At 34.0% G+C, this 24,834-nt stretch overlaps 2 protein-coding genes and 1 non-coding gene across 3 annotated transcripts; 1 reads left to right on the top strand and 2 right to left on the bottom strand.

Annotated features, from left to right (window-relative positions):
• Nucleotides 1-794: 794 nt before the first annotated feature.
• On the bottom strand, nt 795-3,739 carry LOC141667705 (protein CURVATURE THYLAKOID 1A, chloroplastic). The gene is made up of 5 exons (XM_074474305.1): nt 3,479-3,739; nt 2,034-2,128; nt 1,677-1,784; nt 1,470-1,541; nt 795-1,023 (listed from the first exon to the last, which is right to left on the bottom strand). Exons 1-5 carry the CDS (start codon nt 3,618-3,620, stop codon nt 958-960), a joined length of 483 nt encoding a protein of 160 aa, XP_074330406.1. The 5' UTR covers nt 3,621-3,739; the 3' UTR covers nt 795-957.
• Nucleotides 3,740-7,224: 3,485 nt separating this feature from the next.
• LOC141665277 (uncharacterized) lies at nt 7,225-8,124 on the top strand. Its single transcript, XM_074471258.1, has one exon. The coding sequence runs from the start codon at nt 7,225-7,227 to the stop codon at nt 8,122-8,124; it is 900 nt and encodes a 299-aa protein (XP_074327359.1).
• Nucleotides 8,125-18,867: 10,743 nt separating this feature from the next.
• Nucleotides 18,868-18,974, bottom strand: LOC141670194 (small nucleolar RNA R71). Its single transcript, XR_012554436.1, has one exon. It is a non-coding gene; the product is annotated as a small nucleolar RNA R71 (small nucleolar RNA).
• Between the last annotated feature and the right edge of the window lie 5,860 nt (nt 18,975-24,834).

The following is a 24,834-nucleotide window of genomic DNA, read 5'->3' as shown; positions in this document are numbered from 1 at the left end:
TTAATGTTACAACAAAGTTGTTTAGCAGACAATTATAAAAATGGTAGATTATCTTGTATGAACTTTAAAATCAAATGCCCTCAACAAGATCTATTGAACTTATCTTTTCCTTTCTCCTTAATTTTGAAAGTATAAAAATAGTATATCCTCTATATATGTATATATCTCCAACTTAATTTTTAAAGATCAAAATAAGCTGTATTCAAAAATATGTAGAAGAGTATATAATATGAGGTGAAAATTTGGATGGACACAAAGTATAAAAAAACAAAATTTCTAGTTTTGCTGATTTATTACAGGACACCACAGAGAAGTTTGGGTGGGCAGATGATCCCAGCAGCCCCCTGTGGTTCCGCCTCTGTATGCAACAAGGGAGTTCGCTTCATATAATCATGCAATAAGGGAGTTTCGATTAATGATAAAATTCCAACAATGCTTCCCTAGCAAGGCCAAATTAAACCTATTGACGATTTCAGAATCCCAATCTACCTTGACACTTGGCCATACTTATATTTTCCCATGCCAACCAATGAATGCTTTTTTTATTTTTTAAGTTTTGTCCATTTTAAATTAAGACTAGATGGATTCATTTTTTTTATCATGTCTTTTTTAGACCTTCGAGTCTTTGACTTCTCCTCAAGTCCATCCTGAACCTGCCTCTTCCATTCTAGACCCTCGAGTCTCTGACTTCTCCTTATTTTCTATGTAATGTAGGAAAGTTACTAATGCTCCAGTTCCTCTGGAAAAAGTAGTAGCTGTTCAGAAATTGGCATTGGAGGACCATTTGGTTAATGTAAACAAAATGCAATTTATTTATTAAAAGATGCACAAACAGTAGTAGGAATGTATCAAGAACCTAAACTACACTATTTTACAAGACATGTAATACAGGAATTCACAAATACAATTTAACTCAACAAAACAATGGACATTGGATGACTTCGGAGCAAATGATTACTACTCCGTTCCTGCAATCTTCTTCTTCAATGACTCGATATCCGTTGCTAGCTCTTTTCTACTTGACTGGGAGAAGAGAACGTTAATAAGAGGAAAATGTCAACTTAAAGGCAAGCCACATGAAAATCACAGATCTATTATTCACAACATCGCATTCTAAATCATGCACAACTGACATGCATACAAAATCTACTACATAAGGTCATTAAACAAAGCGGGAAAGAAAAAAATCAACTGTGATACAAAATCTTCGAGAAAGACAGTAGAAGAAAGATTTTCTGTTTGCCAAATTAACAAGATTCTGAAAGCTTGCATTCAAATGCATCTGACAATTTAGTAATGACAAAAAAATAATTCAGAGTTATCAATTCTGCCCTTATAAATGGCAGTCCAATTTATTTACACACTACTGTTAAAAGCAAGATTGTGCAAATCATGTCATGTACTAACTAATACAGAGTTGAAAGGAAAGAACCAATAATATCCGGTATTCACTGATTATTCTAGTGTACCTTGAAGAGAAGGTATCGGTACACAAACCATCCTGTATATCCAAGTCCTACCAACTCCAAAATCTTCGGAAGCTAGTTAACATCAACAATAAAGAGGATTATAATCAAATTAGACCACAGAGAAAAACCTAACAAAGAATCTAAATCCTACTAGAAGTAATACTGTTACTTGGACTGACGGGAAAAAAATTAGCATCTATCACTTACCAAAGGAATGGAGTTGATTGCACCAACAAGTGTAGCAGATAGCCAGACACCGACGATTGCCCCACCTCCATAGAGAAGCACTGTTGACTTGTTTTCAACTGCATCCCACTATTGACCGCAATGGTGTGTACAACTTGTTAGTTGGATTTAGAGATGCAGACAGAATATATAAATATAAGGGCTTAAATTAGTTTCTAGTTTTCATTTAAGAATTGTTTCTATTTGATCATCTCCCTATACCTATATATATAGGGAGATATATAGGGAGATGATCGAATAGAAACAATCCTTAAAATGAAAACTAGAACAGTAGAAGGGACTAACAAGAACCTCCTTGATGGGTTGGTTTCAATTTACCTTTTCCTTTAGATCTGTGAGTATCTCTCCACCATCATCGGGAGAGCTCTCCTGTGATGTAGCCTTGATTTGGAAACCAGCATATCTCTTTGAGGCTGATAATTATAAGAAAATACAAAGAACTTACTAAACTTGCAAACAATAGCAAAACTAAATACCAGTGAAATCTAATATAATATGTTAATATGCTCTAATTGTGATACTCAACCAACATGCTATTGGATCATCAGACATTTGATAGTAAACTAATACGAGTTCAATGTATTGAAAAAGACCTTTTATAGATACGATACAATGGCATGTTATGGTATCCCACGGACAGGGTAAAAATCAAATTCAAGTACCTTTGTATTAGCACACATTTCTAACTAATTCTCAAGAAAATTCTCAGTCAGTTGCAGTAGTAATGAATAGGAGGGAAAAATATTTCTGAGCTTTGGAAACATGGAATTGGCCCTCTTTAGAAAAATAAAAGTAAGACGAAGAAAAAAGAATGAAATATAAAATAAAGAACAGCTATAGGCAATTTGGCATCACAAGCAGAGGCGTTCCATATTTGGTCTTACCTCATGACAAAGGCTCGTACTTTATGGTACAGCCGAGGAGTGTAGCTTATAAACATATATGTGCATAATCAATTAATAACTATAAATATCCAGAACCTAAACTTCTTTTTTAATGCATTTTGTTTCTTGTCATCATATATATATTTGTTGAGACCAGAAATCTAGAACTACAGAAAAGGTTTAAAATTTTCCAACCCCCCCCCCCCCCCAAAAAAAAAAAAACCCCAGCAAAAAATTGTTTCATCTAAACCTCATTCCTTTTACGATCAACTAACAAACTTCACCGAATCAGAACACAGATAAGACAGCTTTCCAAATCTATCTTTATCGAAAAAATAGAGAGATCTAAGAGGAAGCAACAAATTAAAAGCACAAAGATAGACATGTTAGCATGGTAAATCCTGTTTTCAGAATAAATTATATCGTAACTGCAATCAAGACAAAACACAAATGTAAAGAATTAAACAGTACATAACACCAAAATAAAAGCAGCATTCCAGTTCCAAAGTAGCTTTGTATTTCCACACTATCTTCAACTATCACAACAACTAATTACTAATAGTATAAATCCAAAATAAGTATCACCGTCAACTTCCACTTACTCGATTTCACAATCAAGCTAAATTTAGCACTAAACAATAAGTATGCTAGTTAATATCCTCACAACCAAACCAAGCTTTCTTAGTATTTTTCAATTAAAAAAAAGTAAAAATTTAATAGTACATTACAAAACTAAGGTCAACAGCTACCAAAAATCAAGAAAGTAAGCAAAAACAGTCTCAAATTAAAACTTTACAACTCAAACAACAATTAAACCAAAAATAAACAAAAGGGGTGTCAAGAAATGAAGCAAAGATCATAAAGATAGAAACTTTATACCTGAAGACAGCTTAAGTGAAGGTGAAAAGGGTGAGTTGGAGAAACGAAGTGGGAGATAAGGCAAAGCAGAACAATGGGTGGTAGGTAACTGAGGAGTAAATACGGCGGTGGTTGCCATTGAAGTCGCCGTCGCCGTCGCCATTTTAGATGGATTGGTCGCCAAACAAATGTAGAATGAGCTGTGGTGAGAGGTGTAAGCAAGAAAGAGTTTGGGTTTACAGACCCCTTTTTCTAATATTGTTTTGGGTTTGTGTGTTGTTTTAGTGGATGGAAAATGATTGGTGGATTCCCTATCTTCAAAATCCTAATTCAGATTTTCTTTATCATACACTCAAAATGTATACTTACCAGAATATACTCCATTTAACTTGGAATATTATCACATGACTACAATTTTTATATCAGGTAGTGTAAAATTCAGAAATCGTTATTATTCGATGAAATTATTTTTCAGTGATTAATCAAATTGATTAAATAGAGCAATAATTGTAAGCAGTTTAATCAAATAAATAATAATATATAATTTTATTTAAATCTCATTTAGCTTTCACAAGATTTATAAATAATTTATATTTGATATTTAAGTGGTTTAAACATATTTTGTTTGATAGATATTTTATATTTTATACATAATAATTAATGTTCACTGATTAACAGATATAAAGTTAGTACCTCTTATATATAAATAAATTCGTTATGAGTTAAAATTAATTACATGACAAATAAGCTATATAAGATTTTGAAATGAATGAATCAAATTGAGTTAGTAATTTTTTAAGAGAAATAAGAGTAATATAATTGAAGAAATTTATTGAGTTATTAGATATTAGGATTTAGGTGCATGTGATAGTCAATATAAATCAATAAATTATTATTAAATATTAATTGTTATTTTAAATTTCAATTTTTTAAAAAATAGTTTTTTATTAAATTTCACTCATTGACCAACCGGTTTTTTACCGAATCGCCCGACTTTTGACCGATTTTTTTAAAAAAAATACCTTGACCCAATTTTTTATTAATCGAGACGAGATCGGTCCGAACTCCGATTAATCGGTTAATCGACCGATTTTTAGAACACTTAAAAGTGAGGATATTTTAATTTTTTATGGTTTTTAGTTATATTGTAAATTTTGAAATTGGGTTGAATACAAATTTATCATTTCGGTTATAATTTTTTTATTGTTTATAGTAATTTTACTAATTTCTATTTTTTTCAAAAATATTGTTCGCAACAAAATTAAACTTCTTTTGCGGTTATTTTAAAAATAATTGAAATTTTTTTATTGCATTTATGTGTAAAGTAGTATTTTTCAATATATATATACACACATATATATGCAAATAAAAATTAAAAAATTTGTTTTTGCAATTAAAAATACTAACAAATTTCGTATTTTTCAAAACTTCAAATGTTAATCTTTTTTTAAATCAAAAGCACTTGCATTACTTAAAGTAAATCAAAGTTCAATACATCACTAATGAATTCACGGGCATTCCCCTTCCATTCATGAAAACCTGACATAAGAATAGAGGTTCTAGCTAACGTATGAGCCGCTACGTTCGCCGATTTACAAGTAAATTGCACTCTAACCTCATCAAGGTGCTTAAAATCTTCAACACACTCCGCTATAATGGAACAAGAGTTTGATCTACCATAACCACCATTACAAGCATCCGCTACAGTCTTTGAGTCAAGCTCGAAAATGCACTTCTTAAATCCCAGTGCCACCGTCTAGCCAACAGCATCTCTGAGGCTACGAGCTTCGGCCTCCTTAACACTCCATTCACCTGCAATATCCATGCATCTCGCATGCAGAAAACGACCGTCTTCATCCCTTATCACTGCTCCAGTTCCAATCTGATGAGTACCAGGTATGACTGCAACATCCATATTAATCTTAACCCACCCCATGAGTGGTTTATACCACACCTTACTACCCGTTCTCTGTCCTCGACTCTGCTTACTTTCTTCCTGTTACGCATTCTTCCGGTCTTCCAATAACTTTGTTGTTGTAGCCTTAGTGCCATACACTGACATATTGATACGCTCTAATACCCATTTGTTTGGACCATTCCATATATGCCAACAAAATAACGCCACTGCTGCTGCTTGATTCCTTGTACATTGTGATGTTTCAAAATCTAATCTTCTAGTACCAATTTTACGATACGAGTTTTTTTTGTCAAGTTACGATATGAGTTTTAAGTACTTTAGAAACGTTAAAGACAGACAAATCAAATATTTTCTTTCGTTCTTTCATCCCATTTTATTTTAAAGAATTTTTTTATACAATTCAATATATGCTGAAGATTTATTTTCTTTTTTGTTCTGGAAAGAAAAAATTACTTAAATGATGTACATATAATTTTTGAATTTGTAAACAAAATAAAAAGATACCGCTCCTGAAAAAATGAAATGTTTGAAATGTCATAAAGCCTTTTTTAGGGCAATGAAGTATAATTGATACTTCCGTATTTTCTTGCCCCACAGGCTATAGATAATTTTCAAATTTCTTGGATATATCTGAACTGATAACTGGGATTATTTGATCAATTTTATATCGAAATAAACTAACCTTCACTTATCATATAATTAGATAAAGTTTAGGATCAGGTCAAAATTAAGTAGATTTGAATTTAACTCGGATGAAATTTATATTAAAATTGGATAAAATTTTATTATTTTTGAATCATTTTTTAAAATTATGAAAATTTAAAAATGTCTTGTTATTAAATATATTAACGGTGAAAATGTATCATATTTGATTGAATACTTGTGTTATACTTTTACAGAACTTTGTCTTAAATACAAATTTTGCTTATAAATAGATAATTATTAATTTAAAAGTGAAAAAAATGAGTTATGCCTCGTTCAAATTATAATGATTAAACTAAAATTTAATTTATTAATTTTTTATAATTCAGATATATTTTAGGTCCTTTTCAGTCATATTCAGTAGAGATAATTTATTGTTCGATTTTGATCAATTTTTAATTATAATTAGATTTAGTTTTTTGAATAGTTCCAAGTTCAAATAATTTCGGAACGGTCAAACTAAAATTAGTATATAAATTTAAACTTGAATTTCAAAAAAAAATTGTCTAAATTTTTGGAATATGGACCAAAATTTTCATGTAAAGATATACCCTTGTGCCTTTTAAGGTTATTTTAGTAAAATTATATAAAAGTTGTAAACAAACCTAGGCATATTCACATCGTAACTAATCCAATATTATATTTAATTGCTCTAATTTAATTTTGTTTAAAATATTAAAGCTCGGGCACCATGTGTAAGTTAGACAACTAAAGAAATCCGTGTAATTAGGTGTGAATTAGAAAGAGAACCACTACATGCATAGCATCACCACCACCACCCTCTTCTTTCATTATCTCTACCGAATCTTCAAAGTACCAAAAAATATTGACACAATTTTATCAACTTTGGTTGAACTATTCCACATTTCCAAACATCCCTTACTCATTAGTCATTTCATTATTATACATTAGCTAACAAATCTCTTATTTATTCAATAATACATGTTCTTGTTGAGTTAACAATCATCCAAAATTTTGTTGGTTTATCAGGAAACCCAATTATCTCCGAGCATCATAGAATTGTTGTATATTTGTCTCGCAGTGTTTTGATAAACCTGTTTTTTGCCGAATATGATCATATGACAATTCAACACACTGATTATATTTTCTGCATGAAGACACCAAGAGGGCCAATAAATTAGTGCTAATGGGGTCAAGAAACATCATTTGGATGATGTTTTACGTATCGTTGACACCATTTTTGATCATCAGAGGGACATTGGCCAAAAAACAGAGTGATCATGATCCTTGTTCTTTAGACAAGTTTTTGCATGATTATGCACAAAAGGTGGTAAAATTGCCCTGTACAGGTACATTGTATAATATTTCTCTCCATTCTAATTATTCAGGTCTGGAAATTTCATATGTGCAGATCGAAACCACAAATATTTGGGCTAGAGGAATAAATTATAGTCTGATTCACATCCCACCGAAAACTAGAATAAGGCCATCTGTAAAAAGACTAGATATTGTCTTTCATAATCTCGGCAATTTGTCATCGTATTACTACAGTCTTCCGAATCATAGATTTTTAACCCCTGTTATAGGCTTTACTACTTATAGTGCTGACAGAAACACACCAGCAAATCGCAGTTCAATTCAGAAACTTAAGCTTGAGGGAAATAATAAAATTTTAGTCCGATTCCAGAGTATTTCACTCAAGAAAGGTGAGAAATTAACCAAGAGATGTGTTAGATTTCGTCCAAATGGGAATATTGTATTTAGTAATGTGACTTCATCAAATTTATGTCACGTTCGTGGTCAAGGCCATTTTGCCATTGTTGACAGGAGATCGACGTCCTTTTGGAAGAAGCAGACAAATAAATGGTGGGCAATTGGAATAGGAGTGGGAATTGGATTGTTATTTATGGGGATCCTGGTGGGGATTTTGCTGTGTAATTGTGCTAGAAAGAAGAAAGTTAAGAGTATGCAATTACAATCGAAAAGGAGCGAGGCTTTGGATTCAGTTTGGGTTGGAAGAAGTAAAATGCCAACAGCTGGTGGGATCAGAACTCAACCTATTCTTGAAAATGATTATCTTCCTTGATTAACATCATTTTGTAAATTATTTCTTATATCTATCTATATTTGTTTTCTTTACTTGTTACGTTTTTCATTTCATGCTCCAATTTTATCATACCAGTATTTGTTAGTTTGAGATAAAAATTAGTAAATCCTGCACTACCTTCATAAGTCAGAACTCTCAAAAAATGATACAAAAACATCAAGTTATTTGTACATGCATTAAAAAGATGAATTTTGGGAGATTTTGCAGCTAGCAATGTAGGATTAATATCCAAATATAATAGATGTACTATTAGCATCGCGTTATGTTATTGTTTTGCTTAAAAAAGAAAAGGAAGAAGCATATTTGAGCATTTGATTAGACTATGATGCATCATTCTTATGACGAGTTCTGCAATCAATTTTATCGAAACCAGATTTGCCACTTGAAAAATGGATTAAAAGTATACTAGCAAGTTAGCAACCGATGTAGCCAGTTTTAGCCCCATAAATGTGTGTCCGCAAATCCATCTGGCTCCTCTAGAAAAAAAAAGTGACACTGAAATTATCTTTAGTATGGTATGGTAACAAAATATAAATATCGAACTTAAGTTCTTGTATCTGCTAAACAGGCACGAGCATTGCCCAAGGATTTTCCGGGCTACCCACTTGATAGTTTCAGGCCATTTACCAAAATAAAATAGCAAATACGAGAAGCCCAAACTATTCCTAGGATTGGATAACGAACCTGTACTTATTAGGCCTAGTACATGTCAAGAAAAAAAAATCTATACTCCAAACTAAGATTTCATGCTGCATTTCAATTTTGAGTTTTTGAATAGTACTATTGAAGTGGATTGAAAAAGAAGATATACTGTTTAACCTCCATAAAAATAAATAAATTAGGGATCAAATTTTTTAATTATTTTACGAGATTATTTTCTTGTTAAAATTAAAATATATTATCTTTATTACATTGAGAAGATTATTCATTTATTAAATATTTATTCATTCAAGTTTTAGTGTACCTATGTTAGAAAAGTCGTTTCTGCATCGAGTATCATTTTTTTAATTTAGTATGAAAACCAGATTCTAAATTAAGCGTGAGGAAATGAGTTTGATGTATCCAATTATTTTTTATTTAGGGTAGATGCCATGCTTAAATATTTAAAATATTAAGTGAAAGTATGCATTAATATTTTATTTGTATAACTAATCTTATCAGTAAAAACATATTATATATTGGATTAAATATCTACAAATAGAAATAGAAATATTCGTGTATTATGGCATATTAGCACACAAGTAATCAACAATTTGCAAACACGTACTAACAAATTTTCCTTCAAATATTAATTATTAAATTCAAATACATGTTGTAATAAAAATAAATAAATAATTCATATAAGATTTATACGTAGGCTCACCCATATGAGTTCACGAGGACACGTGGGACCGGTGTACAAAAGTCTTCTGATAATGATGAGCCGGACTGTTCACCATCCAAAAATGAGGTGGGACCCGGTCATTAGCTTGCAGTTAACACGTCATTATGGTCCCCGCGGACCACTAGGTTGGCTTGTCATTTTTTAATTATAAAATTTTATCTACGTTGTTGGATGTATTTGTGTAACAGTCGTGGCTAAGTATCAGTCGTTGGATGAAAGCAATTCGATATTTCAAAATATTGGTGCTGGTGGGACCCAGTGTCTGATTTTGTTGATGATTTTTTTTTGCCTTAACGATCCCGGATTGTACACATGTCATGACGTATATGAAACATTGGATCTATCGTCCGTTTAATTAACGGTTGGGATTGGAAAAAAGGAGGTGAGTATATTCAAAGATGATGCGTCGGTCAAAGAGTGCTTTCCGCGCTGGAAAAGATGCTTGCACTTTTATGCGTTCTTAATCAATCCTCGTATTTTCAAGTAATTACAAGATTATTATAACTTAAAAAATATTACTATTACTGTTATTACCACTACTATTAACATGGGGATGCGTATTGACTATTTACTAAATACAGTTAACTTTTCATAAATTAATACTTTATAAATTACTAACCTCTCTAAAATAATACTTCCTCTGTCCCGTTAATTAATATGCATAGTAGGTGTGACACGAAAATTAAAAGAAAAATATAATTTTAGTAAAAAAAATTAGTAAAAATGGATAAGTGTCAGTACTGATTAATATTTAATGTATAAAATGAGTATAACGGATGTAAAAGTGAATATAGTTATTTTTTATATTATAAATGTTGTGCAAGACATGCATGTATCATAACAAGAATAAGTCAAATTGAAAGCCCTAAGAATTAGTTGTATGATAATCTAAATTTGTATTTTGTATTGTATTACTTGAGTCTGTAAAGATGTAAAAGATTAGACTGCAGTATTTTTCTTTAAACAGTCTCAAGCCTAAGAATAAACTCTAGAAGAAGATCAAGAAGATTATGCCTCGGAGAAATTGTGAAGAAACTTGGAGTTGAATAAATCTGTTTTAGGAAAAATATTCTAAGTCGAGATATCTACAACTCACATATCTAGGCATATAGAAAAGTCATTCGAGAACTCCAGAATGACTTATCGAGCAAAATGAAGACATGAAGAATGAAGATATCGACAAGTCTAATTATCATTAGAGATCTCAGAGATATCTACAAGTCAAAATGTATATAGAGATCTCTGAGATATCGACAAGTCATTTATGCATTAGAGAACTCAGAGATATCGACAAGTCAAAATGAAGACATGAAGATTGGAGATATCGACAAGTCAAATTATCATTAGAGATCTCAGAGATATCTACAAGTCAAAATATATATAGAGATCTTTGAGATATCGACAAGTCATTCCTATATGCATAAATTTGGAGACCTCGACAAGCCAAGTTCACTTATAGAGAACTCAGAGACCTCGATAAGTCAAAGACACTTATAGAGAACTCAGAGATCTCGATAAGCCATTATACTTATCGAGATGTTAGTTCTCTATAGATCAAAATGGAGATCTCAATATGAACCTCAAGTATAGAATGCAGAAAAATTAAAAGATTCAAGATTATCAATCAACAAATGATCTAATCACTTAGATTGAAAGTCTACAAATGCATATTGAAGAGTACAAGATCAAAGGCCAAGATTAACTGACAAATGAAAGTCACAGATCTACAGAATATGCAAGGATTCACTAAGCCATAAATGGAAAGCTTTAGAAATAACTTAAAGTATGGTTTAGTACATCTTATTGCATGCTATGTAAACCTGTATTTACTAATCTATAAAGTAAACACTGGTCCTTTGCTTTTAAATTATATCAAATAGATCTAGTTTTTCTTGTAACTCTCTCAAGGAAGAAGCTGAGTTCTTTAATTACATAGAATCCAGGATTTGTAGCAAAATACTAGCTTGATTTTAATACAAAATTAAGTGAGTTTTGAAATATTGTGTGCACTGTTTACTTTCAGCCAACATAATATTACCGCATTTCTAATCTGCTTTGTTAACCAAGTAACAAACATTCAAAAAGCCTTAAAAATATCCAAAACACATTCACCCTCTGTGTTATATTCATTACCTTACAAGTGGTATTAGAGCAAAATATGAAAGAAAACATATTAAAGATCTTGGAAGAATGAATATGCAGAAGCTAAGTGGTATCAAGATACAAGCCTTTGACAAAGCCAACTATACATTATGGAAAAAGAAGATGTTGTTGTTTATAAAGATAGCCAACCCATTATATGTTCAGATTCTCAAGAATGGCCCTTTCACTCCCATAAATAGAGTTGAGGAATTTATAGATGGATATTTGGTCATCCCAGATCATTATGCTCCTAAGGATCCCTCAAAGTACTCTGAGATTGAAAATGAGAAAGTCTCTCTAGATAGTGGCTTGCAACTAATTATGATAGAGTCACTTAACAATGTAATGTACAATAACATTATCAACTGTAACAAAGCCAAACAGATCTGGGAGAAAATAGAAATTCGATGTGAGGGAACAGAACAGAGGAAGTTAGGTCAAATCAAAGGAGGATCTTGGTATCTCGGTATGAGGGTTTCATGGCTAAACCAAAGGAGAGTATAACTGATGTTTTTAAAAAATTTAATAAGCTGATAAATGACTTGCAGCTTCATGACAAGTACTATGAAGCTGAGGAGGTTAACTTGAAATTTTTGCTCACCCTTTCATCATGTAGAACATAAAATCTCAGCTATTAGAGAAGGGAGAGACTTGAGCAGAATGACATTGGAGGTTTTATATGGTATTTTAAAAATATATGAACTGGAAATGATTCAAAGAAAAACTTTAAGAGCTGGTCAAGGGCACATTGTTGATGGATCAAGTGCTCTAGTTATTAATGACAGCCAGTCATCCGATGATGAACAAGAAATCCAGACTCCAGTTGTTTCAAGTAATGATCAAAAGAACAAGGAACCACAGAAGCAAGTTATTCTTGAACTTGAAGAGGATGAATTCTATACCTTGGATGAACTGGATGAGTTAGATCAGTCCATGGCTTACTTAGCAAGGAAATTCTCTAACATTAGAGTAAAGAAGCCAAAGTTCTTCAAAAATAAGGGACAAACATCCAACAAGGACAATAACTGGAAGGCAAAGGCACTGTACAACTCTGGCATCAAAAATGGCTACAAGATAGGATCTGTTGACATGTCAAAGATCAGGTGCTTCAATTGTGATGAATTGGGCCATTTTGCTACAAAATACAGGAAGCCTAAGAAGGTGAAAAAGGATAAGTCCTATCTTGAATTGGAGGGAAAGTATGAGTCTCTTCTAAGAAAGCAACATGGTAAAGTTTATATTGCAGAAGGAAAGAGTTGCGATGATTCAGATAATGATGATTATGAGGAAGTAGGAAACTATGCACTCATGGCCTTGGAGCAAGGAGAGTCATCATCATCAAAAATACAGGTACCAACTCTTACCACTATTGATTTATATGAAAGTCAATATAAGGAGACTGTTGAAAAGATGAGCATAGAAATGTTCTATATCCATACTAGCATGGTAGCAGCTACTGAAGAGGTCAGTAGGTTATCAAAAGCTAATAAGAAGCTTGAGAGTGAGAAACAAAAGTTTGAGCTAATGTTTGTGGAGCTTGAGACAGTAGAGCAAGAGAATGAATATCTAAAGAACAAGTTGAAGTGTGCTAGTGAAATAGAAGTTGTGTTAAGAGAAAAGATAGAGAAGAATAAGGTGAAACTAAAATAATTCAGAAATGCATCTCAGCTAGTTGGTTAGTACCATGAGAAAAACAAGCTATGTGCTAACATAGCTATTGGCTTGGATTATGATGCATTGAACAACAACAAGAATGTTGAAGGTGACAAGGGAATGGCAACTGTAAATGAAGATGTCCCAGCTATGCTGAGAAAGGTTTATTCACCACTGTTCAAAGCATGTGAAGTAAATTTTAGTGAAGAAGATTTGATCATAAAGCAAGAACTTGTTGATGAGGACAATGAGAATAAATGCACAGAAACAACTCCAACTCCTAAAGCTGGGAAGAAGCCCATGGTGAACCAAACTTCCAAGAAACCAATCAAGGAAGTTAAGACTGAGAATGCGGGAAAGATGAAGAAAAACAGAAATAGGAAGGTTGGAATAAACAAAAGCAATAATTTTGTATTTGTTGCAGATGCTCTTAGGAAACAGTGTCAGAAATATGGATCTACAAATCATCTAACTCACCTTTATAAAAAGGCTGTTAGTGAGCCAAGATTGGGAGCATGCAAGTATAATGAAGCAAAGGCTGATGATCCCAACTCATTATATGACAAGTTTGATTGCATACCTTGCAACATGAAAGTAATGACAAGTTACCACAAGCTGAGAGTAGATCTCAAGGAAGTCAGTATTGAGTCCTCGGCTAAAAAGGAAAATGCACATCAATCAATGAACTCTATTCTTTCTGAATCATCAAATTCCACTTCTACCAAATCTGTTAATAAGAAGAAAGTACCCAACACTTCTTGGGTTGCTAAACACACCTAATCCTCATTGTGTGCAGGGAAAAGTGAAGAAGGTCATATGGATCATAGATAGTGGATGATTAAGACATATGACAGGTAATATGGCCCTGCTATCACAATTTGAGGAGATGGCTTGTAATATCCGGGACATAATGTGTAATTATTTTTATCAATAAATAATTATTATATGATTATTATGTGATTTTTGGTGAATTATCTGATGATTGATATTGATATGTGGATGTTTATATGTGGTAAAGTATAGGTATGTTAATTTTATTATGTCCAGAATAAAATATAGATAATTACAGTATTTTTCTTGTAATTTTTGGACTGTTAAATGAATTTATATTTATTTATGAATTTATTAACTATTTTCTGAATAATTACAAAACTATTTTATAAAACCGGGAATCGTCCAACTTCAACCGTTTTTACATTTTTACAACCCGAAACTCTTCGGAAAACTCCTTCCTAACCTAATATGATAATTCCAGACATTTTCAGTGTTTTGACTTTTTCAATTCAGATTACCGTTTAACCCGTACGCGTCCTGGCGCAAAATTTTTGATACGATAATCATTTCGATAACATTATCTTTGTATAAAGTGTTTATAAGAAGCCCGATCTTGTTAATTATCCAAAAGTTTTAATAGTTATCCAAAAGTTTTGATAATTATCCAAAACAGGTTGATAGTTATCCAAAACATTATCCAGTCGGATCATTTTTGTAGTTACTTAGCGGCTAAGTAACTTATTTCTCGATCCAACACGATCCAACATGTACTAAAATTCCATAAATATAAATATCCCTTTTCTTATTTCATTTTATTCGTATAACCATAATCAACCAGTAAAAACCGATAAAATACAGAGAAAACCCCATAAAACACTGCATTCTTGAAAATCAAACTCACAAATGAAGGCGTTATCGAATTCAGATGCAAGCGTGCCATATATCAAATCGATTCTTTCATAATCAATCATCCCTTTCAGTGTAGAAATCAAGGTGATTTTATTATTTAATTGTTTTACTTCAAATTATTTAATGATTAAAATAGGAATTTTTGTTCTTATTGTTGTTTGTGTGATTTAATGTTTGAATCATGTAGATCTTTTCTTCCTGATCATGTTGGTATATTATATGACTGATTTGGAGTTCAAATACATATAGAAAATTGAGTTTGATTCTCGGATTAATTAAATTAGGGTTTATATACTTTGAATGTTCTTGATTAAAATTTAGGAACTTTTGATTTGTTGATTATGGGCTTCATTGGATGGTACCAGCTTCTAGATCATCCAAAAACAAATCAATTCATGTATTTAACTGCTCTGTTGGAAGTCTGGATCGGGGTGGCCAGAAAACGTTCGAGCTCACGGGCGTTAAGGCGAGTTCGCCGGGAAACTCCGTCCAGGGGTTGTAAACCAGAAATAAGGTCGTCCCTGAGTTGTTGTTATGTTTAGGAATTAATTGAGATATGAAATTGTGTCAAACGATTCGTATTTTGCATGAATTCGACTCGTCGAAATCGGTGTTCTTCCGGCGGGTACTGCAGTTCTTGGGTGACCCGTTCGGGTCGATTTTGACCCGGTTTTGATCCAAATTTTTCCAAAAACAATTCTGAAAACCTGTTTTTGCAATTCAGTCACTGAAGTTTCAGAATTTTACAAATGTTAGGTTCCTGTTTATAAAACTTATAAAAATGATATTATGTTTATATTTATTTCCAAAAATTGTTTTTTATTATTTTAAAAATTCCAAAATTCATTATTTATTTTCTAAAAATTATTTTTAATATAAAAATAAATCTTAATTATTTAATTAATTAATTTTAGTTAATAATTAATTATTTAACTAGTTAATTAATTTAAATATTAATTGATTAATTAATTTAATTAGTTATTAATTAATTTTAATTTATTATTTAATTATTTATTTTGATTAAAAAATTTTGAAATATAGTTTTGAGCTTTAAAATATTATTTAAAATTATTTTTAAGACTCAATAATTATTATTAAATCATTTTAAAGTCAGATTCGGGTATTCGAACTCTATTATTTAATTATAAAATGATTCGGATACCCGTTTTAATTTCGAAAAATGTTCAAAAATTCGTATTAAATATCTGGAAAATCATTTTAACCCCGAATCGTCTTTGAATAATTATTCTGATTGAATATCTTACGTGTTATGTGTTATATATGATTCGATTGTTGTATAATATAATTGTACGTGCATTGTTTGACTATTTTTACTTTAACTTTCAATCCGTACGTCGGATTTGGGTGAAACGAAGGGTAGATAGAAGCTTGTAATGAATAGAATGAGAAGAGAAGTAGTATTGATAAGTACATGTGATGTTTAATAGAAGAGGCGATACGTAGAAAGGGAAAACAAGTGGTCAGTGAGTGGGAACCAATTAACAGTGCTAGTAAAGTAAAAGCGGATTGATAAGACAAGTGTTTATACTCTTCCTTGTAGTATAATTACAAGTATTCCTAATCGTTCTTTTTCTATATTACAAGTACTTTGAAGGACTCAACCCTAAACCCTGATTCTTATTGATCTTGAGTCGCAAGCCTCATTTTTTTTAAACCATTGATTGTTGAATTCTCAGATACGAACCCCCACATACATACTACTCCACAAATACATATCCACCACATAGTGATTCTTGATATGGAATTGCCGAACATTGTTGAGTGGCATTTATGTCATCTTATAACGCTCCATAAAGCTTTGAATTGCTGTTTTTAACGTGTTCTGTAGTGTTTTTGCATTTCAGGCTTATATCGGGATTCAGGTGATCTAGCATTGTTTTGATGCTAATATGGTGTTAGGATGGTGTCAAGAAGATTGCTCGTGAAAAGACCAACTCAAACCAGCAAGAAAATAAAAAGCAGAAATTTTTCCAGAGAGTCAGCGCGCCCGCGCTGTAGTAGCGCGCGGCCGTGCCAGTATTGCAAAAGTACAGTGCGCCCGCACTTGTGAAGCGCGCGGCCGCGCCGGGTCGAATTTAAAGAATCTTGTTTCTACTCTAATTTTGATCCAGAAGACTTCTAATCTGCATGGGCTGCTATATAAACATAACTTATGTTCATTTTTCATAACAAGACGTACCGGAGCTTAAGGAGAAGGCGTAAGAAGGCCGTAGAGCCCAATTCAACCAAGGCGAAGAGGATCTAGTTTATACTTGTGATTTTTTGTTTTTAGTTGTAACTTTGAATGCTAGTATTCTTACTTGTGAACCTATACTCTTGTTTCATACTTGATTTTATTATTTATTCAGTATAAAGACTATATTTATTATATCATGCTTTCATCAGAACCCATGTTGATGATGAGTCTGATTATGGGCTAATCGTTATCGTGGGGTTGTAACAGATTTATTTATGGATTTATTTAGTTAATTTATTTTGATGCCTTAGTGTGTGGTGATTGTATGATATCCTAGTATTAGTTGTGTTTATTCGTCTTATGAGCGTCGCGAACTTATAAGATAGTGTGTTAATCTCTAATGAAACGAAGGTTAATTTAGGGGTTTAGAACTTGCCATGCTAGCATAGGTTCATGTATTTGAAATGCATGATCCGTAGGTAATTTTAACCATCTTACTTGCCCTATGTGATCACGATAGATAACTTGTGCATTAAACCGTTATATTGTCAAATCCTGTAAACATACAGAGTCTCAATATAATTGGTGTCTATTCAGCTTCTATCTCTTTTGTGGATGTCTGGTAGTATGGTATTCGTAAAATGAAAGTTGGCGTTTATCAGTTTCGTGTTATCTGATTAGTGTCATCACCATTGCATGCTAAGGTTAATAATAAAAAGGCTATTGAATGAAGTATTTAATGAAGTTAGAATCCCATGTTATGTCATATAGTATTCAACTCTCTTTGTTCTCTTAGTTTATGTTTATTAGTATAATCTCTTAGTTAAACATACTTAAAACAACCTTAATTTGTTATTCGTCTTAGCATTGGATAATAACCATACCATTGTTGCATAAATACATTGATTAAAATTAACCTAAACCAGTCCATGTGGGAATAAACTAGAATTAATTTTATATTACTTGCGATCACGTATACTTGCGTGAATATTAGCGCTTGTTCTAGCCTTAACAAGTTTTAGTGCCGCTGCCGGGGACTTCGATGTTAATTTTTAGTTTATGTGTTTGTCATCATTGGTCGTTAAAGTTCAGTGACTCGGACATTGTTACTTATTAAATTCCTTGTCGTGTTTCAGGTACTCTAGCAAGCGTGTATGCATACGCGTTCTCGGTCTCGTAAGAGAACACTGGATCAAGCTGAGGAAGAAGTTGTAGTTGAGGAGAAAGTTGAAGAAGAAATATTAGTTGAGAAGGAAGAAGAAGAACTTATTTCAATGGGAGAATCAGAAGCAAATCTGAAGGCTTTGATGGATTACTCTCAACCGAAGGTTAATGATATTCAGTCTAGCATTGTTTGACCAGCCATCTCGGCTAACACCTTTGAGTCAAGTCGAGCACGATTCAGATGATACAGAACTCAGTTTAGTTTGGGGGTTCTCCGACAGACGACCCCAACATGCACATCAGAGATTTCATCGAGATATGCGACACTTTCAAGTTTAATGGAATTTCTGAAGATGCTATTAAGTTGAGGCTTTTCCCGTTCTCTCTGCGGGATAAAGCGAAGTGCTGGTTACATTCTCTACCACTAGGGTCTATCACCAAATGGGAGGATCTTGTTCAAAAGTTCCTAACTAAATTTTTTCTTATGGCGAAGACTGCTGCGATCAAAAATGCACTTACTCAATTTGCTCAGCAATCTGGAGAATCATTATGTGAGGCTTGGGATCATTAAAAAGAGATGCTTAGAAAGTGTCCTCACCATGGGATGCCTGACTGGATGATCATTAACTATTTTTATAATAGCTTGGGTGCTACTTCTAGACCCATGCTTGATGCAACATCAGGAGGAGCCTTGTGGGCTAAAAGCTACGATGAAGCTTATGAATTGATTGAACTGATGGCTGCTAATGAATACCCGAATCCTACTCAGAGACTATCTCAGGGCAAGGTAGCAGGAATTCTGGAGTTAGATACAGCTACCGCTAAAGCTGCTCAGCTTAAGGCTTTGACGATGAAGGTGGATTCTTTGGCTAATTATGGAGTTAATCAGATCACTAGTTTCTTTGAGCTTTGTGGTGGTGCCCATGAGACGAAGCAGTGTGCTATTTCTAGTGAATCAGTTCAGTTCACGAGCAACTTTCAGAGGTCGCAACAGCCTGTGTCAGCCACCTATCATCCTAACAACCGCAATCATCCCAACTTCAGTTGGAGCAATTCTCAGAATACGGTTCAACAACCTTATCAGCAGTATCCAGCAAAGCAGTACAACCCTCTTGGTTTTCAGCAACCGTAATATGCAACAAGACAACAACTCCAGCTGCAACAGTCTAATGAAAAATCTAAATTGGAGGAGTTGAGCTCATGTGCAAGAGCTAAGCAGTTTCTATCAAGACCTTGGAAAATCAAATTGGACAAATTGCCAATACCTTGCTAAATCGTCAACCTGGTACACTCCCTAGTGACACTGAAGTGCCAGGAAAGAGGGAAGCTAAGGAGTAGTTAAAGGCAATTACATTGAGGTCTGGGAAGGTTGCAAATCCTGAACACTCTCAAGTTTCGGATGAAGAAGCTGTGGCTGGAGAAGAAGTGCAGAAGGAAGTTGAAGTGGAACCAAGGAAGACTACTGTTGAACACACTCCTCCTGAGGGTAATACAGGGGAGAAGCGGATTCATCCTCCACCTCCCTTTCCTAAGAGGCTATAGAAGAAAAAGTTGGATAAGCAGTTTGAAAAGTTTTTGGAGGTGTTCAAGAAACTTCATATCAACATATCTTTCGCTGAAGCTCTTGAACAGATTCCTAGTTATACGAAGTTTATAAAAGGTATACTTTCTCAAAAAGTGAAGCTTGATTACTTAGAGACCATTGCTCTCACGGAGGAATGCAGTGTTGTGCTGCAACAGAAGTTGCCTCCGAAGCTTAAAGATCCTGGAAGCTTCACTATTCCTTGCATCATTGGTAAAATATCATTTGACCAATGCTTATGTGACTATGTGACTTGGGAGCTAGCATCAATCTGATGCCTTTGTCAATCTTCAAGAAGTTAGACTTACCTGATCCAAACATGACTTATATTTCCTTGCAGTTGGCCGACCGTTCTATTACATATCCACGAGGCATTGTGGAGGATGTCTTGGTCAAGGTGGATAAACTCATCTTTCCTGCTGATTTTATAATTCTTGATTTTGAGGAGGATAAGAAGATTCCCATAATCTTGGGAAGACCTTTCTTGGCTATTGGCTGAACCTTGATAGATGTACAAAAGGGTGAGCTTACCATGCGAGTGCTGGATCGGGATGTAACTTTTAATGTGTTCAATGCCATCAAATTCCCTACGGAAAATGAGGACTTATTAAAGGTGGAGTTGGTCGATTCTATGGTTACTTCAGAACTTGATCAATTGCTAAGGTTTGATGCCTTAGAAAAGGCCTTGTTGGGGAATTTAGATAGCGAAGATGATGAAGGTGAGGAGCAGTTGCAATATCTGAATGCTTCTCCCTGGAAGCGGAAGATAGATATGCCTTTTGAATCTCTTGGAATGGAGGAGCTGAACAAATCTCCAAAGCGCCTCAAGCCATCTATTGAGGAAGCTCCTACACTTGAGCTTAAACCATTTCCTGAACACTTAAGGTATGCTTTTTTAGGTGATGCATCTACTTTTTCTATGATTATTACGTCTGACCTTTCAGGTAGTGATAAGGAAAAACTCTTAAGAATTATGAGAGAGTTCAAATCGACAATTGGATGGACTATAGCAGATATTAAGGAATCAACCCTTCTTATTGCATGCATAAAATTCTGCTAGAGGAAGGTAGCAAGCCTATTGTTGAGCAACAGAGATGGATTAATCCAATCATGAAAGAAGTTAAGAGGAAGGAAATTCTCAAGTGACTGGGCTAGATGCAGGGATCATCTATCCCATTTTTGACAGTTCTTGGGTGATTCCGGTTCAGTGTGTGCCGAAGAAAGGAGGTATCACTGTTGTAGCTAATGAGAAGAATGAGCTCATTCCTACTCGGATAGTCACGGGATGGAGAGTTTGCATGGATTACAGGAAGCTAAACAAAGCCATGAGAAAGGATCACTTCCCTATGCTTTTTATTGATCGGATGCTTGGCAGATTGGTTGGGCACGATTACTACTGTCTTCTGGATGGCTATTCGAGCTATAATCAGATTTGCATTGCCCCAGAAGATCAGAAAAAGATAACTTTCACTTGTCCATTTGGTACGTTCGCCTTCAGAAGAGTTTTTTTTGGGTTGTGTGGAGCACCTGCCATATTTTAAAGATGCATGATGGCTATCTTCTCTGACATGATTGGTCAGAATGTGGAGGTATTTATGGACGATTTCTCTCTGTTGGCGATCCTTTTGACGAGTACTTGCAAAATCTTGGCGCCGTTCTTAAAAGGTGTGTTGAGACCAATCCGGTTCTCAACTGGGAAAAATGACATTTTATGGTGCGACAGGGCATTATTCTTGGCCACAAGGTCTCTAGTAAAGGTCTTGAGGTGGACAAAGCCAAGGTGGGGGTCATTGAAAATCTTCCTCCACCAATTTCTGTTAAGGGGGTTCGCAGCTTTCTTGGTCATGCGGGTTTCTATAGGCGGTTCATCAAGGACTTCTCTAAAATCTCTAAACCCTTGTGCAATCTTCTGGAGAAAGATGTCCCGTTTAATTTTGATGATGAGTGCCTAGCTGCTTTTGAGTTCTTGAAGAAGAGTTTGATCACGACACCTATCATAACTGCACCTGATTGGAATGAACCTTTTGAGATGATGTGCGATGTAAGTGGCTATACAGTTGGAGAAGTTCTTGGGCAGAGAAAGAACAACATATTTCATATGGTCTACTATACTAGTAAGACCCTCAATGGTGCTCAACTGAATTATACTACTACTGAGAAAGAACTTTTGGCCATTGTCTACGATTTTGAGAAGTTTCGATCTTATTTGCTTGGGACGAAGGTGACAGTTTTCACTGATCACGTTTGTTAGGGCGAAAACACGCACTAATATTCACGCAAGTATACGCTTTCGCAAGTAATATAGAATACTTTCTAGTTCGTTCCCTCAGAGACTCAGACTAAATTATTGTCTAATTAAACTCACTCACCAATGTATGATTACTTCTCAATGTTAAGATAATAACACTTAAAATTGTTGATTAAATATTAACTATAATTAACTACTTAATTAACCACTTAACTAACACTTCAAATTATCAATAATAAAACACTCATGAGATCACAACTTCATTATTACTTCCTTCTATAGCCATTGTTATTACCTTTAGCATGTGACAGTGATGATATTAATCGAATAACACAAAACTGATAAAAGCCAACTTTCATTGTACTAATACCATTCTACCAAACATCCACAATTAAGATAGAAGTTGAATAGTCATCAATTATGTTGAGTTCCTATATGTCTACAGAAATTGACAACACAACGATTTAAGCACGAGTTATTTCTTTTGATTACATAGGGCAAATAAAACTGTTAGAGTTACCCACTAATCATGCACAACGTACATGAACCTATGCTAGCATGGCAAGTTCTAAATCTCAAGATCCACCATCGCTTCACAAGAGATTAACACCCTATCTTATATGTTCGCGACGCACATAAGACGAATACGCACAACCAATACTAGATATCATGCAATCATCACACACTAAAGTATTAAACAATTAACTAAAGAATTCCATAATAAATCCGTTGTAACCCCATGATCACGATTAGCCCATAATAGAACTTATCGCCATCATGGGTTCATATGAAATCATGACAAACAACACAAGAAAATAATAACTACACTAATTATATTAAAACAGAGTACGTCACAAGAGTAAATAAGTCAAAGCAAGAAAATTAGCATCCAACGTTACAACGAAACAAGAATCACAAGAATATATGCTTCCTCTTCGTTGCGGTGTGCTAAATCGGTCTTCTTCCTTATCTCCTTTGCTTTTTGCGTAAAACACAATCTAAAACATAATCTCCTTAATACTCTCTATGAAAACGTCTCAAATCTACCTATATAATAGTCCCATAAAACTCAGATTACATAGAAGTTGGAAGCCACACAGAAGTAGAAGTCTAAAATAATTCAGCTTTTTCCCCGACCTTGCGCGGCCGCTCAGCATATCTGCGTGGGCGCGCAGGCTGCTGCGCGGCCGCTCAGCATTGCTGCGCGGGCGCGCAGGACCCTACTGGAAAAATTCCAAGCTTGCTCCGTTTCTTCGCCGTAATCTGCCCATTCCTTTCCTCTCGCAATGGTGAACACATGCCAAGGCTTATTCTTGATGATTCCTCCCCCGAAATGCAACTATTACCCTGAAATGCATAAACACTAGAAAAACACATCACATACACAAAATACTTGATTTCAAGACACCAATTTAAGCCATTTTAAGACGTTCTAAGTGGTGTAAAATGCCACTTATCACACCCCCAAACTTAAATCGATGCTTGTCCTCAAGCGTCACAGACTCAAAAACAAATACAAATATGCATGAATGCAATCTATATGAAAATACAACGATCCCCCTTACTATAATTAACCAACCAAATTGTTACCTCTCAACGAATGCAGTTAGACAACTAAAGATCAATAAACTCATGCAAACGGACATACAGCCAGAAACGTGGTGTGTGCAAATGTTTAACAGATATGCTTCGGAACTAGACCAATTACTATGACTAGACTATCTTCAAGGCAATCCTACGATTATACAAAGAATAAAAAATTCTAGGCACAAAGTGATATACAACACTACAAGAACTCTGGAGCTTACTACGGAATCGTACTTTTTATTTACAACTCAAATGCTTATTTGACCGTGCAATGAGTGAGGTCCACAAAAGACTTATACAATGGTATCCATGTAACGAGCGTTAGGTTAGCGGATCCCAGACTCTAAAAGCCTTAGGTCACTAGGCACAAAGTCCCCTAAGAACTTAATAACTCGAATACCAAAGAGCCCACTCTTGATCAATTATGCAATTTTTTTTTTTTTAACTTCTGAGCAAGTGCGTTTCGCTCCATCTTGCTCAACCCTAGACTACTCGCAACATATGCGAGCCGGCTACTAGCCATTTGACGCCTAGCCACAACTAGCAACAACTTCCATACTTTTTTCTCCAAAATTTTTTCTTTTTTTCATGTCTTTATCACTAAGAACCTATAATAGAATTCTAAGCATAATAAATAGATTGAACTTGAAAACAACCAAATCATAACAACAATCTAGCCCTTACGCCTTCTTTAAGACTTAGTGGACTTATAATTGTTTCTAGCATGCATATCAACCTACACAACTTAATATCACTTTAATGCTATCACTACACTTGCATCAATATCACAATTCAGTCGATAAATCATTACAAAAGGGATCATAGTAAATGCATGAACTACATGACATTCATAAAAAAAAACTATATGGCATAAATTATGCAACTATATGAACTAAACTATCATGAATATGCAACTAAATGACACACACACAATATTCCTTAACTACCACCCCCAAACTAAAAATCTTCACTGTCCTCAGTGAAAGTAGTAGAAAGGAACACAGGGTATATCTACTCGGAGTCATCATCATCATCACCCTCAGTGGGTG

The sequence above is a fragment of the Apium graveolens genome, chromosome 6, assembly GCF_009905375.1.
Source record: "Apium graveolens cultivar Ventura chromosome 6, ASM990537v1, whole genome shotgun sequence".
NCBI classification, from domain to species: domain Eukaryota; kingdom Viridiplantae; phylum Streptophyta; class Magnoliopsida; order Apiales; family Apiaceae; genus Apium; species Apium graveolens.
The sequence above is the reverse complement of the archived record's forward strand: the minus strand, read 5'-3'. Positions and strand labels throughout refer to the sequence as shown.